General features: G+C 42.8%; 1 protein-coding gene across 2 annotated transcripts in view; it reads left to right on the top strand.

The window, feature by feature from the left end:
* PHRF1 (PHD and ring finger domains 1) overlaps positions 1-16,983 on the top strand; it is a 94,344-nt gene that overhangs the window by 38,864 nt on the left and 38,497 nt on the right. For both annotated transcript variants that reach the window (XM_088471006.1, XM_088471007.1), the window contains exons 11-15: positions 942-1,129; positions 3,395-3,514; positions 3,668-3,816; positions 9,722-12,456; positions 14,477-14,735. In XM_088471006.1, coding sequence (XP_088327132.1) covers positions 942-1,129; positions 3,395-3,514; positions 3,668-3,816; positions 9,722-12,456; positions 14,477-14,735 — 3,451 coding nt within the window. The remainder of the gene's footprint in view (positions 1-941; positions 1,130-3,394; positions 3,515-3,667; positions 3,817-9,721; positions 12,457-14,476; positions 14,736-16,983) is intronic.

Below are 16,983 nucleotides of genomic sequence, written 5' to 3'. Positions count from 1 at the left end.
GGGTGGCTCAACGTGGTGTTTCTGCAGTACAGCTTGTACAGCTGCCACTTGGTTCTCTGCCCACACTTTATTTGTTTATATGCAGTTGTCGCCTCTGCGTCTTTGGATGCAGCCTTCGAGCAAAAGGGTTCTCCATGCAGCCCAGGAGCGTCCCTCCCATCAGGGGACACTTTTTAGGATGTCCCAGAGTGATTCCTGTGCCCCATAGTGGAGGAAGAAGAAAGGAGAATTTATATTCTTACCTTGTTAAATCCTTTTCTTCGACTCCATTGGGGGCACAGGGCTCCCAATCTGACGCACCTGGCGTGCAGGGTTTATTTCCTCTGATGCTGGTTCTTGGCGCATCTTTCTCTGACTTTGTTCTGGGTGTGTGGCGGACTTCCGTCTCCCTCTTCTTCTCTCCGCTCCTGCCATTGGCTTTCTAACTTAAACTGGGTGGGGTATTGTGGAGAGGGAGCCAGGTGGCTATTGGGAAGAAAATGAGTAACTGTTTAGTGCCCAGACTCTGCTCTCCAGGCTATACCCAGAGTGATCCCTGTGCCCCCTATGGAGTCGAAGAAATGGATTTAACAAGGTAAGACCATAATTCCTCCTTTTAAGCACTTGCATGTACACTGTGTTTTATATAAACATGAGTTTAGGACAGGGGAAGTGCTGTGTCCTAAAGATAATAATGGAACCGCTCTTGTCTTTGGGAAAACCCAGTCACTGCCCAAATTCGTATCCTCTTATGTTTCAGATTGGTGATCTTTTCAGCTGGCCCAATGTTGCAATCTGTATGGGACTCTGCCTTCCCCATGCTGTATACAAAACTTGTCAATGAGATTTGTCTTAAGTTCTTTTCTCTGTGTTTTAAAGCTGATAATGTCTGGTTAGTATTTAACAATCCAGAGATATGCGGCTCTCTAGATTTTTAAATTGCATGTTTCTTCTCTTTCCAGTTTAGAAAATCTCCCACTTCTCATAGTCGCATCGCTAAGTCACTTGGTCTGTGCAACCTATCCCGGGGGTCTTCTTTACCTCGTGTACAGAGGGCACCTGAACAGACATTGGGGTCCATGAGACATGACATTGGAGCTGCCACTCTGTCTGTGTTTGGAAACGCATACGATCTAGATCCATTTGACAGGTAAACTCCTCCTCCCTCGCTGTTGCACACACTGACTCACAGGCTACAATGATTTGCCACGGCACTTATCTGTTCTTGCTCTGAATTGAGCCGGCAGTCTGTCAGTAAACCAGGAACAAACCGTAAAGAAAGTAAGGTGTTGTGGGTCATACATGTTAGAGGACCTAGTAAATAATAGTGGACAGTCCAGTGGGGTCACAGATGAGTAAATAAACACAATACTGCGCTGGTGTGCAATGAAAAAATTGATTTGAAATACGACTATCATGAACTGAAAGTTAAAATAAATCCATTATATAGAAAAACATTTTTTAATTACAGAGTTAAATGCAATATATAACTCTAGAAACTTATAATCAATCTATTAGATGTAAAAAATAACTAAAAAGTTCCTCACGTAGCAGCAATATATCCACTATTCGTTACATAAGTTGTATTAAAAACAGCACATTACAATGTGTCAGTTTTTTATTTTTTTAAGCCTAGTGACCTCAGATTCTTGAATTGAGTTTTTTCCAGAATGCTGCGAGTCCAATATATAACTGTTTGGGTACGGGATGCCAGCAGTTAGAACAACAATAGCGGCATCCAGATAGTCAGGATCCCGACGGCGGAAGGTAAGTATACTAATCCTAAACCCTAACCATCCCCCCCCCCCCCCCCCCCTGCAGCCTAAATCTAACCCTCCTCCTAACCCTAATATTTACCTAAAAGGGGGGATGGAAAGAATATGTGCCTGATGGTGTAATAATTTCAACAAGTAATGTGCATGTGCTGGAATATGAATGTGTGTACCAAATAAATGTAACTTTAACGCTTATCTGAGATTTTGTAGAGAGATTCCAGGTGGAGGGATGGACCTAAAACTTGTGACGGCTGAAGAACATTTATATGAGGGGCTCATTCGGAGACAGATGGAAAGAAGATATAGTGTAGTACTTTCTTAGTAAAATATGTAGCAATGACAATAGGTATACGTACCATAAACGCACTTGAAACACACCTAATACTTACCGTTGAGTTTCTGGCTGTAATCAGGATTTCGGCGCCGGTTTTCTGAGCGCCGGGATGGTAACTACATCCCCATATACAGTCAGGTGCATAAATATTGGGACATTGACAGAATTTTCATATTTTGGCCTCTATTCACCACCACAATGGCTTTGAAATGAAACAAACAAGATGTGCTTTACTGCAGACGTTCAGATTTAATTTGAGGGTAATTCTGCACATGACTGTATAACATAACATTACCTAGGTCACTGAATTATGTTCTATATTGTCATAAAGTGCTTATAGAAAGGTGGCTGTATTGGACTAGCATCCACACGGAGTGTAAAACACTCTAAATCCCGGCGCCTAGGAATTAACAGGTGAAGGTTTATAATACTAAAAATTTGCCGCTAGTCTTTGAGGACTTATTTCTCTGCTTTTGGACTTCAAGCAATGACTAGAAGTATTTTAAGGAAAGACTGCACCAGCCAACCAAAATACTGAGAAAAAGAAATCAATTAAATAAATTCATAGAGGAATGGCTTAAATTTATTTTTTTAATTGCACACCAGCACAGTATTGTGTTAATTACTAATATTGCTTAGTGAGGTTGGCACACCTTTTAATACTGCTGCAGGGGTGCATTTATTACTTTATTGTTTCTTTGGTGCCTGGTGTATTTTTAGATACTTTGAGGTCACAGATGAACTTGGTCTCTTTTGCGTGTTTTTAGTTTTACATGACTTACCAAAGTTTGCTTCAGCTTAGTGAAATGTGTCATTTATATGGTACAGGTTGAGTCTCCCATATCCAAATATTCCGAAATACGGAATATATTCAGCATGACTGAGATAGTGAAACCTTTGCTTTTTGATGGCTCAGTGTACACAAACTTTGTTTAGGGCACAAAATTATTAAAAATAAAGTATAAAATTACCTATAGGCTTTGTGTATAATGTGTATATGAAACCTAAATAAATTTCATGTATGTACACAAACTTTGTTTAAACCACAAAATTATTGAAAATATTGTATAAAATTACTTTCAAGCTGTGTGTATAAGGTGTATATGAATCATAAATGCATTCTGTGTTTAGATTTGGGCCCTATTCCTAAGACATTTAAATATGGTATACACATATTCCAAACTACGGAATATTCCGATATCCAAATACCCTTGGTCCCAGGCATTTTGGATATGGGAGACTCAACCTGTAAATTGAAAACAATGTGCAGGATCCCCCTTATCTACAACTTCTTCATGTTTTACAGTAACGAGGACCATGTCAGTAATCCCACGTCTCCACTCACTGCGAAGCGAAGGGTTTTATCTCGTTCCGCATTGAGATCCCATCAGCCTGTTGCTAGGCCTCTCTCTGTGTCTCTGTCACGGTAAGAGTGGATAAGAACTACGTAGGAGCATAGTATATGTAATTGACTATAGGGAAAATGTTTCATCATGGGTATGGGCCAGATAGTCGCAATGTGTTTAGTCAAGTACTCTGCTAATTTATTCTGTGTCTATTTTGTATAACTATAATATAGAGGCGGAGTGGCTCCTCTGGCCCTGGACTCAGTGGCAGAACCTGTGCCAGATCTCCTTGGAAGCATACTGACTGGGCAAAGCATGCTAATGATGAAGAGTTCTGACATCGTTATTAGTAGGGATGGATCTTTAATGACAAAGAAATCTGGTAAGAAGTCAGGGCAGCTGGTGTGTACTTTGGTTTAAACCTAGTTTAAAATGAAATTTTGATTTTTAAATTCCCTATGTGTCATTTAACTGATCCACCAGTTTTATGATGTCTCCCATGGTCACGCTGGTCTTCCAATGGTCCCATTCTGGTCTTCTGAACAGTAATCCTGCATGCCTGATGCAATGCACAATAGCCATTGTCGATGTTCTTTCCTCTGTGTGTTTTCCTTTAACATGCAACTAGAAGAGATCGCTGACTTCAGCTGTGAGTTTAATTTAGGATCATTAGTATACAGTTTGACAAGATGGGCTTACTTAGCCATGCTCTATTGGGAGATAATGTCTTGACGTTTCTATTACATAAGTAACCTGCAGTTTACTGACCACTTCTACAGACTGTCAGTGTAAACTTGAAACCTCCAGTTGTAGTAGAATAATTTTCTCCTTCACGAGCACACAGAACTACTTGTTTCTGTGCAGAATGTATAGCTTTTTACTGGTGAGCAAAGGTGGTTCCTACTAACTGCTTTCTTTTGTACCTGGACTGCTCTGTAGCAGGCAAAGCACTGGCTTAGGAGACTGGGTTTAACACAGGACAACCAGGGGCTCGATCTTCTATTTTGGGCATTGCTAGAGCATGAAATTTGTTACCAATGTGATGTTTAGTTGCTCCAATGTATCTCTTAAAAGAGCTGTTACCCATTTAAAGGTAGTAAATGTTATAAACATACATGGGACTTTAATGCCCATTCAGGCTGAAAGCACTGCACAGATCAATATGATCTGTGCATGCTTCGCTATGTATGAAATAGAATAAAAGATTAATTTAAAGAAGAAAAACTGTTTCCCCCCCCCCCCCCCCTCCCTGGGATTTGCTCACAAAAAACTCTGCAACCACGTGTTGGAAGCTGGATACCACATGTATTGGCAGCCTGCATAACCGCTGTAATCCAAAATTGATTGCAGGTCCGCATGATTTTTTGCGTGCAAAACCTTCTTGCCAATTGGATATGCCCCCTAGTGTATATTGGTTTTGGTTGTAGTATTTTATATTGGGTTCTGTAAAATGCAGGTGCCTCAGCTGGAGCAGCATTAGAAGAATGTTTTAGTACACAATATACTTTAGTGCTGATTTGTAAAAACCATCCCACAGCACGTGCGGAGTGTGGGGGAATCTGATAATTGAGGCTTTATATACCTGGCTGATCAAGAAAACAGTAGTGGATAAAATATGGTATCTTATTTGACAGGCAAATCGTTTCTTGACTTTCATTTGAGCTTTTTTCCCAAAAAATAAAAATAATGCAGAATTGTTTTGTAGATTCTTCTACTCAAGCATTAGTCTGCGGGCCTCTCTGATACAGGGCTTGCTGTTATAGGCGCTGAAATGTTACTTATGGTAAAAACAATGTAGTGCACTACTGAATAAATAATACACCTACAGTACAACTAGAGTACCTTTTCTATGAGTCATATCCCTGTAGCTAATTAACAACCCGGACCTAGATAGGTCCTGCTCCCTGCCTGTAACGCTGATTCTCCCTCATAGAAATCTGCGTTAAATGCAGTCTCTTTGGTTTTACGCGCGGGGAAACCCATAGATTCCAGCCTTCTACGCGGAATCTATGGCTTACCGCATGGGATGCTAAATAATTGATTAGCTCCGGCCATGACACATGGAGCTTTCCCCATGTGGTACACCCCATTTGAATATACCCTTATATGTCGGTGCTATAGTAACAAAGATACATAGTTCCATTGTTGCTATACATACAATGGCTGCCTTCCTGTTGTGTAGGTGAGAGACTACATTCAGATAAGCTTGATTTGCAAGAGCTGGCAGCCCTGTAAAGGATCACCACTCACCCTGCGATACAAATGGCTTTATATATAAGAGCTGCTGATGGCATTACAGTTACAGATGTAACAATGCCATCTTATCAGAACTAAAGAGATTTTACATAGTTTGAGAGGATTTTCTTCTCCTCATAAAAAGCGATTTCCCTTTGGTAATCCCATTAAAGATAATTAAAATCAGCCTCTTTCTACTAGCTCCGTTGTGTCAAACTCGTGGCCCTCCATCTGCAAAGTGGAACTACAAATCCCAGCATGCATTGCCACAGTTTTGCTATTACGGCATCCTGGGATATATAGCCCCACAGCAGCTGGATGGCCTTGAGTTTGACACCCCTGTTGTAGCTGATATAGAAGAGTAGATTGTACTCTGCTCTATGGTAAATTTGACATGGTGTAAAACATCTCATGTTCTGGCAAGTCACAGGAATGTAGTTTGTACAGTGGCTATATATACCCTCACAAGAGAATTATCAGTTTTGCAACATCTGTCTGCTTACTCAGGGCCTGATTCAGACCCGGTTGCAAGCGCTGTACGCTCGCAACCGGGTCGATGGTGGGCCAGTGCGCATGCGCACGATGGAGCAGTCACTCCGGGTCTCGCAACAAAGGGGGCGAGCTGTCGATGTTGAGTGACAGCTCGCCCCCTTTGGTGGGAGTGGCCGGGGGAGTGGCTGTCCAAACGGAGGCGTTCCCATGTGAACGCCTGCCGTTTGGGGGCGGCCCCACTGACATCACGAGTGACGTCAGTGGAGAGATTTCGGCTCTGTTAGAGCCGAAATCTCTCTGGGGCTTGCGGCCACGAGACCCTACCACAAGGGTCTCGTCGCAAGCCCGATGGTCGCGATGGTCACCCACAGCTATGCGAGCAGCCAGGAGGCCGCACAAAAAAAACCCAAAACGCCCTGATTCAGAGCGAGTGCTCTTTCAGAGAGTCCGGCTCTGAATCAGGGCCTCAAGCCCTGATTCAGAGCTGGACTCTCTGACAGAGCGCTCGCTCTGAATCTGGACTTCTTTTTTTTTTTTATGTAGCGGCCTCCTGGCCGCTCGCATGGCTGTGGGTTGTCACCCACAGCTAATGCGAGCGGCCAGGATGATGGTCGCGATGGTCTTGATCATCGCGACCAACGGGCTTGCGACGAGACCCTTCTGGTAGGATCTCGTGGCCGCAAGCCCCAGAGAGCTTTCGGCTCAAACAGACCCGAAATCTTTCCCACCGCCCCCAGACAGTAGGCATTCTCATGGGATCGCCTCCGTCTGGGCAGCCACCCCCCCCGGCCCGCCCACCAAAGGGGGCGTGCTGTCACTCAACATCGACAGCACGCCCCCTTTGTTGCGAGACCCGGAGCGACGGAGTGCCCATCGTTATCCGGGTATCATGCATGCGCACGACGGAGCCGGCTCCATCGTGCGCATGCGCTCTGGGCCACCATAGACCCGGTTGCGAGCGCTCATCGCTTGTGACTGGGTCTGAATCAGGCCCTCGGTACATAATGTTTGCCCTCATTAGAAGTATATTGTGATTCTTCTTCTGATGGTTTAACAGCAGTTTTGGTCAAAATTCCATGGGAAACAAACCCACCACAGAACCACTGTAAAACAATGGACAATGACTATGGTTTACAAAACCCCATTAAAACCACTGAATAGTAAACTCAGTGGTTTGGTTCTTCAATTTACTGTCAATGAGCAGGGGTTTCAAAAGGCGAGCAAGACTGTCGTTTAGCAAAATGTACTCCCTAGTATTCAGATGCCCCTAAACAAAAGTGATTTTTCCCTGTTTGACAAGGAAGCTGGAATTTGCTTGTAAACTAGGTTTGTTTACCAGATTGGCAGAATACAGTAATATGCTCACTAAATGTGGTTACACGTGGCAAGTTTCTCTACTTAAACTGTTTTATGCTGACGACTCCTTTTTAACACCATAGCTCTACTTTATTTTATGCCACCAATTATTATTTTCAAAGAAAAGCAGTTATTATCTTAAACAGCAGATGGCAGTAGAGCTACTTCTAACCATGTACTTACAGGTTGTCTGCTTAATACAGTAATAATATTGATGGTGCCTACTGTACCAGTAATAAATAACATTACTATTGGCCTATCACAAATGGTAAATGGTGAAATGCCTAAGCTATTTTCCACCATCCCTGCTAAATTCCAGGCAAATTTACAATGTGCTATATTCTCTCCATTTCTTTATGGGAAAACTTGATTTGATACGGGAGATAGTGATTCATTTACATTTTCTTATTTCTTTCCCTAAGATGTGTTTTTCAGTAATCTTTTCTCAAATTGGATTTGAATGTTATTTGATCTTATTTAATTTAGTTGTTTAGAAACTGTAGGACAAAGGTATTCAACACGTGGCCCTCCAGCTGCTATGGAACTACATATCCCAGCATGCCCTAATAGCAAAACTGGGGCTGGGCATGCTGGGATGTATGGTTCCACAGCAGCTGGGGGGCCGCTTGTTGAACATCCGTGCTGTAGGATAGACAGGTATTTATTTATTTTTAAATCACCGGTAGATCCCCAGCTCATTCATTTTGTGACCTCTGAAGATAACTGATTGTTAAGATACACCTAAACAGTCTATGGTACAAAGGGCAAATACTTATTTCACCATTTATTGGCTTATTTATTATTAATAATATCATCATCATTAGCAATTACGAAAAAGCCTTAGCATTTTTTCACATTTGAATATTTTATGTTGATCAGAGGTAAAAATGCATTTTAATTGCTTATTTTTGGGGGATAAAACGTTGTTAAACTGAATTGATTCGTTGAAGTGTTGCTTATTTTGATGTTGGTAGAAACTAATGACCTCACCGAGGCGGAAAGTGATGTGATGCCACTAAGTTATAATGAATTGATAGGCTGCACCTCTTAAATATTTGTGCAGCTCATAGAATAGCTTCACAGATGTAGGCAACAGGCGGACGTTGTTACTGCGTAATGCCCTGGCTGTGTGAGCATGGGGAGCCCTGCCGGATTTCTTCTAAACTATTTATAGAAAATGAAGGTTAAGCGAAACCTAAAATGGCAATATCGCAGCGTAATTTAAACATTTGTCCTCTACTAGGACTGCTCAGTGAGAAATTGCACATAAATGAAAGATGGATAAACTTGCCAAAGCACTTCTGTAGAGGTTTCCCTGATAGATATATATAGATATAGATATATATATATATATATATATCTATATGTACACACACACAATGTGTTCCTTCAATCTCAATTTATCATGTTACATATTTTTAAACTTTAACGGTGTAATAGAAATTTTACATCTATCTTATCTCTGTCTATCTCTTAAGGCCCCCATACACAGAGCGATTTAGCAGCTATATCGTTCCGTTTTGTGGGCATATCGTCCGCTGCGCGCTTCTGTGGAGTCGTTCGTTGGTCCTCCCGATCTATCTACATGCACGAGATCTGAAGGAGCAATGTACGATCCCATGCTGGTCTATGTGTGGCAGCATGTCTGGCACCGTTTCGCTCCGTGTGTGGGGACCGCCCGATATGTCGACCGTTGGATCGTGGATCACATTGCTGGGTACACATCGTACCGTGTGTACCCAGCTTCACTCACTTTATTAAAGTAATACATTTTAAATCAGCCCCAATATATGCAATTTATCATTATAGGCCTGCTTCAGAGTTGGGAGTAAAGTAAAAGAAGAGCACGTAACTGTGCATCTTGGTGAAACCATGCTGCACTGCAGGTGGGGCAGATGTAAAATGTGCAGAAAGTTAGATTTGGGTGGGGTCTGTCCAAACTGACATCTAAATTGCAGTGTAAATATAAAGCTGTCCAGCATTTGCAAAAGCAGCCAGTATTTACCCTGTATGCAAAAACTAAAATGTATTTGCTCCCTTTGTATTGCAATATGGTTTGTTCCAGATGCAAAGTTACTTGATTTGTTTTTTGCTTTGCTGCCACCTCAGAATCCGGCCCTATAAGTTTATCTCAGCTATAGCTTTCCTGAATATAGTGACAAAATATTTAGATAAATATTATCTTTCTTTTCACCATTGTGTAGGTGAAGCAAGCTCACAGACATCCACTTCTGGGGAAGAGGTAACGCCATCTAATGTCATCACCCCAAGCCCGTCTCACTCAGGATCACCAACAATCACCTCCTCGATGAATACATGGAAACCCATTGAACATCAACCACAGCCTACTTTTCCTTTGTCTGGTCTATATTCTCTGTCCCCTTTGCCTTCACCACCTCCATCGTCGTCCTCTTCTAGAGGAATAGATAGATTATCCGTGCCCAACTCTTCAACGTCTCCGATGTCTGCATTCAGACTTAAAAATGCTTTTACTCCGAGGGCTGTCCAAGTGCAGTCCTCTGCTAGCCGCTTAACTTCAAAGTTTGCAGAGCCACCACGTTTCAATGGGACTTTTCACAAGCAAGAGTCTCTATGCTCAGATGATCATTCACCTCCCAAGAAACAGGAAATCAAGCATCCGAGTATTCCACCTGCAAAAAGACTTGACATTTCTGAATTTCCCCGGATACCAAAGATAAAAAAGGAGACTGACAGCACTAATAATGAAACCAGTAAGCGCATGGAGTCCTCAGCCAGCAGCAGTGCAAATGCCAGCCCTCCAAGACCAAGTGTGAATCAGCTAACTGGGCGAGGGGATACTAGGCAGTTAGGCAGATTTGCTGCAACAGAAAAAAACACGCGCCAGGAGCCTCAGGCACATTCAAGACACTGTGGTGGCATTTCCTCTAGTCATTCAACCTTAAGCAGTAGCAAACCACCACCTTATTCCAACAGCTCAAGGAGTGTGGGCAGTTCGGATTCTGGAGGAGGTGGACTTCGAATTACAATTAGTGGGAGTTCTAGCAGTTCCTCTAGACAATTTAGTCCTAGTTCAAAGGAGTCCTGTCGTACATCTGAAGATAAAACCCAGCAAAAGGTTACTCCTCTTTATTCCACAACCATCAAGAGAGAAAAAACTGTTAAAAATGAAATTTATGATCCTTTTGAGCCAACAGGCTCAGATTCAGGCTCTTGCAGTAGCAGCCCAGAAAGACCAACTACACCGCCTTTACCGATTCCATCTCCAGAGACAACTAGTCCAGCTCAGTCGACTGGAGTGAAAGTGGGAGCCTTTCGCAGCTTTAAATTCACTACTCACTCCAGTAAGGTGGGTTTGTGTAAACTCGGACCTGACTTCTCTGGACTGTCGCCTAGCAACAAAGAACCTGATGAGACTAAAAGTCCAGTGAGTGTAAGCCCCGTGCTTCCCACTTTTATTAAGTTGGAGAAGGAAATCAAAAAGGAAGTAATTGAGGAAGACACAACTGACCATGCAGATTTTAGAACATCATGTCAATTGTCTGGTTTAAAAATTACCTCAGATCTGAAGTCAGGAGGCACACGTGGCTTCCATTTTGATATAAATGATCAACCTAAAATTTCTGTAAAAACTGAGCCAGACATTCCCCCAAACAGGACTTTCCATCAGGGTACCTCAAGTAATCGGGTTGTTTGGGAGTCCGAAAACCTCTCTGAAACCCCTTCTTTGTCCACTAGCCATAGCATTGAACCACAGAAAAAGAAGACCACCGTTGAGGCAGATTTGATGATGTGCTCAAGTTCTAGATCTAGAACACATTCCCGGGATCGAGAATCAAGATCTGCTTCTCGGTCTGTGGAGGATAGAGAAAGGGAAAAGAAATACAAGACAAAGTCACACAAAGCAAAGAGAGGACATAGTGACAGGTCAAGCTCTGGGAGCTGTGAACGTTCTAAGAAAAAGCGTCAGAAAGAGAAGAAGAAAGAGAAGAAGAGAAAGATCTCCGAGTCCAGGGAAAGAAAGCGGTCCAGATCAAGCAGTCATAGCAGCTCCTCCCATAGGGCATATAACAGTAAAAAAAAGAAGAAAAAGAAAAGAGATTCAAGAGTTGAATCCATAGGTCGATCCATTAGTCCCGAAAAAGAGAAAAAGCGAAAGCACAAGAGTGAAAAAAGTTATTCCAGCAAAGAAGGAAATTTTAGGGCAAAAGAGAAAAAGAAACCCAAAGACGATCGAGGGAAACAAAGATCAAAGTCGCCACCAATGATCAAGGAGTATAAAGCTCACAAGTCAAAGGAAAAAATGCCTCAGTTTAGAGACCAGGAAATAACTAGACACATTGTGCTATCCCCAAATAACAATGATACAACTATAACATGTACAGTTAGCTTTAAAACGGAATGCCCCCCAGTCACACACGAGACAAAGTCTACACGTATCCTACCGATAGAGGAAGTACAAGACAGAGAAACATTCATTCACTTGGAAAGAGAGGTATCAATTAAAGATGAAGAAGATGTAGAAATATCCGATCATGATGAGGGAATTAAAATGGAAATAAAAAGCCCACCATGGTCACCATCTCTTTTGGATTCCTTACTACCAGAGGACAAGAGTGAGGATGTCCAGGAACCACTATCACCAAAGGATAGTTCTTCATTAAATGACATGCCAGCTGCTTCTCTGGTTAGTCCTCAAACTTCTCCAATGTCAACAGGCACAGAACCTCCTAGTCCAAGATCTCATAGTCCACAATCTAGCTCTCCTGAAGTAGATCCCAAGCCAGTTGCTCTTCTGCCAATCAAGAAAGAAGCTGATGATCTTCAGTGGTCACCATCCCATTTAGATGACCTCCTGCTAAATGAACTTTCCGATGATGTGTGCTCAGTGGGAGCTGCCAGCCCGGATGACGTGGATCTTGAAGAAGCTATATTGATGAAGAGAGAAGACAATTATACGGTAAACCATATGGGTTAGCAAACATTCAAATGTTTGGGGAAAAGTTTCTATAGAATACATTACCATCATGGTTGTGTATAGTTTACTAGCTTAACTGTATGGGTAGCCAAAAATACATATACCAGTAATCCATATAAAAGTAAATAATGAACAAGAAAGGGAGAAAATTAAATTCTAATGCAACTTGTAACTGTCAATACAATTCTCCTTTTTACGTGGATATCATAGTGTGATGTTGGATCAAATTTTAAATAAATGAACAAATTATGTGTTTGCTTTTATAAGTACAGAACTATAGAAATAATTATAATCTAGTGACTTATTTTTGTATATATACAAATGTTAATTTATATGTTAAAGCATCTTTATACTGTTTCCACAATACCACTGACAAGCTAGTCATTGATGAATGGGTCTTTTGTGTGTTGCATGTGGCGAGGGCATTTTAGTCACAATTGTATCCCATACCTAGTGGGATTTTTTTTTTAACCTTTTACCCCAAAATAAATTTAGATATTACCCCCTTGATTTGAAAGGAAGGAAATCCTATAGTAGTGCCCCCGTTGTTATGCCCCTGTAGTAGTGCCCCCATATAATGCCCCTGTAGTGCCGCTTGTACAAAACCCCCCCCCCCCCCAAAAACACTTACCTTAATCCCCGCTCCTGCATCCGCCGCCGCCGTCCTGCCCGCCCGGCTGCTCCTCGGAACTATGGGAGAGAAGTCATGACGTCTCTCCCATAGTGCGCATGGAGAGATGCGGAAGCTGGAGTTCAGAAGAGAACTCCGGCTAACGCGGTGCTGCAGGGAAGGAGCCGGGAGCCCGCTGGTAATAACATCTCAGCGGGCGTCCGGTTTAGAGCTTCCCTGCGGCACAGCCGGGCATGCATAGGAATCATTCTATATTATAGAATGATTCATATGTATGCCCGGCTGTCCGTCCATTGCCCCCAGGAATTTCATTTTTACCCCATGTGGGGTAATTTACCCCTGTTCCCCGACCACTGGTCTAGTGTGTATGCCAGTGGTTCCCAAACTCAATTCTCAAGGCACCCTAACAGTCCAGGTTTTAAGAATATCCATGCTTCCGCACAAGTGACTTAAGTAGTACCTCATTCATTTTAATTAAACCTTCTGGCGTTCCGTCACCCATGCATGCACGGCAGATGGAGCGACCCAGCTGCCGACGCCAAGAGAGCGAATGGTGCAGGTGAACGATGTATCAGTTGGTCAGACACCGGATTGTGCAGTGTGTACTGACTGCTATATATCGTGCTTCTCATTGGTGTACCCGGCTTAACAGTGATGCATAATGCCAGTGCTTTATAGCTTAAAGATGATACTTGTAAACTGTTGGGAAGGTTACTTGTGACGTCTCTAGTGCTGCTTTAAGCACAGTTTTGCTGCTGTTTTGCTTGACACAGATCTGCTCAGTTATCCATTCAGAGTTATACATTTTATTGTTAGGAGATAATTACGCACACAGCAGGCCAATTTAGGTAATCTCACGGCTTCATTTATGAATAAACCTGATAATGATATAACCTGCCCCACACCACTATTTCTCCAGTGACGTTGCTGCTTCAGGCTAATATAAAAATGCTAAACTACGGGAAATTCCATAGAGCTTCCGCTAGTATTTCATTTTTCCTGTAAGGAATTAATTATTATTATTTAAGTTAAATAAACACCGTGGTTCCCATGTGTCCTGGCTTTTGCGTGGAACGAAAAAAATTGCCCTTAATTCCTGAGTTTTAATAGTGCGTCCGGAATCTATTCCTAAATGTCATATTAGTTTGTGAGCTACTAAAGTCTGCATGGTGAGAAAATAAGTACTGCAAGCTAAATATATTGTGTGGAAAAAGGCAATTTGTCAAGGAAAACCCAGGAGAGACCTCTGATTAAGGTCTCTCCTGGGTTTTAAGGTCTCTCCTGGGAAAAATGGCGGTGACCTGAAATGACGCTTAGCGCAGATCAGGAATCTCAAACGTTTTTTTTTTTTTTTTTTTAATTATCTTCCAGGAACCAACTATAATTACCTTCTCTAAAAAGACAGCCATACCGTTTCTCCAAGATGATGAGAATTCAGGCGATGAAGCAGGAAATCACATTGCTGAAAAGACCACGAAAGCCAGCAACACCATAGCGGAAGTAGGCAAATCTGATGTCCTCAAAGATATTAAAACGACTTCCCTGTCAAATTCAAAGCCTCAGATAAAGAGAGTCACCTGGAATCTTCATCATAAAGATTCTGAGAAGGACACCCCAGAAGACTCTGTCTGTAAGTACTTGGACCTTTCCTCGGAAAGACTACTGTGAACATAAAAGATTATTCTGGTATAATTATGTACTATGCAGATTTGGTTTCAGTTGCACAGAAGTTTCATGATCTTATTTCATGGATTTTATTTCCACTTTAGTTTGACTTGTGCCACATGGGTACATTAGTAGCTATGAAAGTGCTAGTGTTTTTGTATTGCTGAATTATGTCTTTAACGGATTGAAGTGGAATAAACCTTCCGTGTCTCAGGAGCAGTAACACTCAGATTGAGTTTGATGTATATCTTAATTACTCATGTAACAAGCAAGCGGTATTCCTCCTTTACTTTAACCAATCACAGAGGCTGCATCTGAGCATCATGAACGCTGGAGCTCTCCTGTTTGCGGATGCCCTTGTTTTTGTATTTTTTTTAAAGCCCCCATGCAATGCCACCTTTACCGTAATCCATTATAGGAGGTTTTATATGCTGTACAGTTTTGTGAGTTGGTTAGGATTAACTGTGACCGTTAATAAACCTGCTTTCTTCTTCAGGGTCCATAGGGCTCCACAGGGAGACAATGGGGTGTAGGTGGGACCTGGAGGACCGGACACCAACAGCAAAGCTTTTCAATCCCAGGATGCTTCGGTCCTTCTCCCTATACCCCGCCCACAACCTGAGAGCACTTCAGTTTTGTTGGTGTCCGGCAGGAGCTGGACCACCATTATAACGATTATAACGTCCACCATTATAACAAGCTTTTATTTTATGATTTAATTTATTTCTATTTTTTTACCATAATGGACGAGCAGCACCAGACTGTCCTCCTGACATCTGTGCTGCCACCCCATCACCCCTCCGAGGCGCCGTGACTCCAGGCCTGTGCTAGGTACTCCCGGCGGGGCTCCGAGGGGGACTAGCTAGCAGGCTCCTCGGACCCCAGACTGCAGCCCAGAATTCAGGGGACAGGTATGGTGGAACCCCATTCCACCCCCCAGTTTGTTGCACAGTCTTGCCTCCGGTCTCAGAAGACAGACCGGAGGCACTGATGTGGACACTGGTGTGCCCACGACTCCACTAGACCACCGGGGCATATAATATACTGGCATATGTAAGGAGGCCAGGGGACCCGGTGGTTAATGTCAGCAAGGGGAGAAGGTTCTCTCCCTGCAGCCCCTCCCCCAGTCCAGGCGCCATTCCACTGCGGTCTTGGTGATTTTAGTGCCTATTGCAGACATGTAATGTTTTTCTGCGTTTGTATGTGACTTGTGCTAGCTCTAATCTCTTCTTTCTATACCATACAGCTTATACCTTTCCCTTTATTCTACTGTACCCTGACATACTTGGGTATAGGGGGTTCATTGTACCTCACATTTCCTAGATACTTGTGAGCTCTATCACGTACTTTATAACATGGTTGCACGTTACACAGCCTGATGCTGCTCCTCCTACTCTGGTGTCTTTTAAGTTCTGCTCTGCGGGCTTAGCCACAGAGGACCTCATTCAGGATGGTCTCTGTATTCATTGTTACACAGCCCCAGGCCCATCAGCCCCGGTGTCTCTCCCTCAGGACCCACCCTGGGCTGCCTTTTCACAAATGCTGGCGGACCAAGTAGCAGTCTCCATGGTAGTTCCCCCTATGGGATGGCCAGAGTAGGTACTCCCCGCAAATCCTTTGCCTCCCACATGGATAGACGTACTGTCTACCTCAGTACAGAGTTTGGCTAATACCTCTACGGTTTTTCAGCAAATGCTGCAAAAGGAAAAACCTTTACCTACTAAACGTGCTATAATATCTTCCCAGTCCACCCAGTTATCTGATTCTGATATATCATCTGGGGAGGCAGAAGACTCAGATCTCTCTCACTCGGTCTCACTCTCAGGAGAAGAGGAGCCACCCTCTAAACTAAATATACCTGCTCTTGTGAGAGCTGTTAAAACTATTCTACAAATAGAAAAGGATGAGTTTCTTCACTCGGGCCAGCTATCTGATCACATGAGTGAGGCTTGGAATATGCCCTGTAAAAGGTTTTAAATTCCAAAACGGTTCAGTTCCTTTCACCCTCTTCCAGCTACTGATTGTACTAAATGGGAAGTTCCCCCAGCAGTGGATTCTCATGTAACACGTCTGGTTAAAAATGCCACCTTACCCATTCATACTGCAACCTCCTTGAAGGACCATTTTTACTTCCAGGTAGACCAACACATTAGTGAATAGTTCCCGTTTCTCTAAGTACTATACTGGGGAGAAGTTCTCCTGATCTGATTGCG

The sequence above is a fragment of the Taudactylus pleione genome, unplaced genomic scaffold (assembly GCF_031769625.1).
Source record: "Taudactylus pleione unplaced genomic scaffold, aTauple2 ptg000109l, whole genome shotgun sequence".
Taxonomy (NCBI): Eukaryota; Metazoa; Chordata; class Amphibia; order Anura; family Myobatrachidae; genus Taudactylus; species Taudactylus pleione.
Note: the sequence above shows the minus strand (reverse complement) of the source record. Positions and strands in the feature narration are given on the sequence as shown.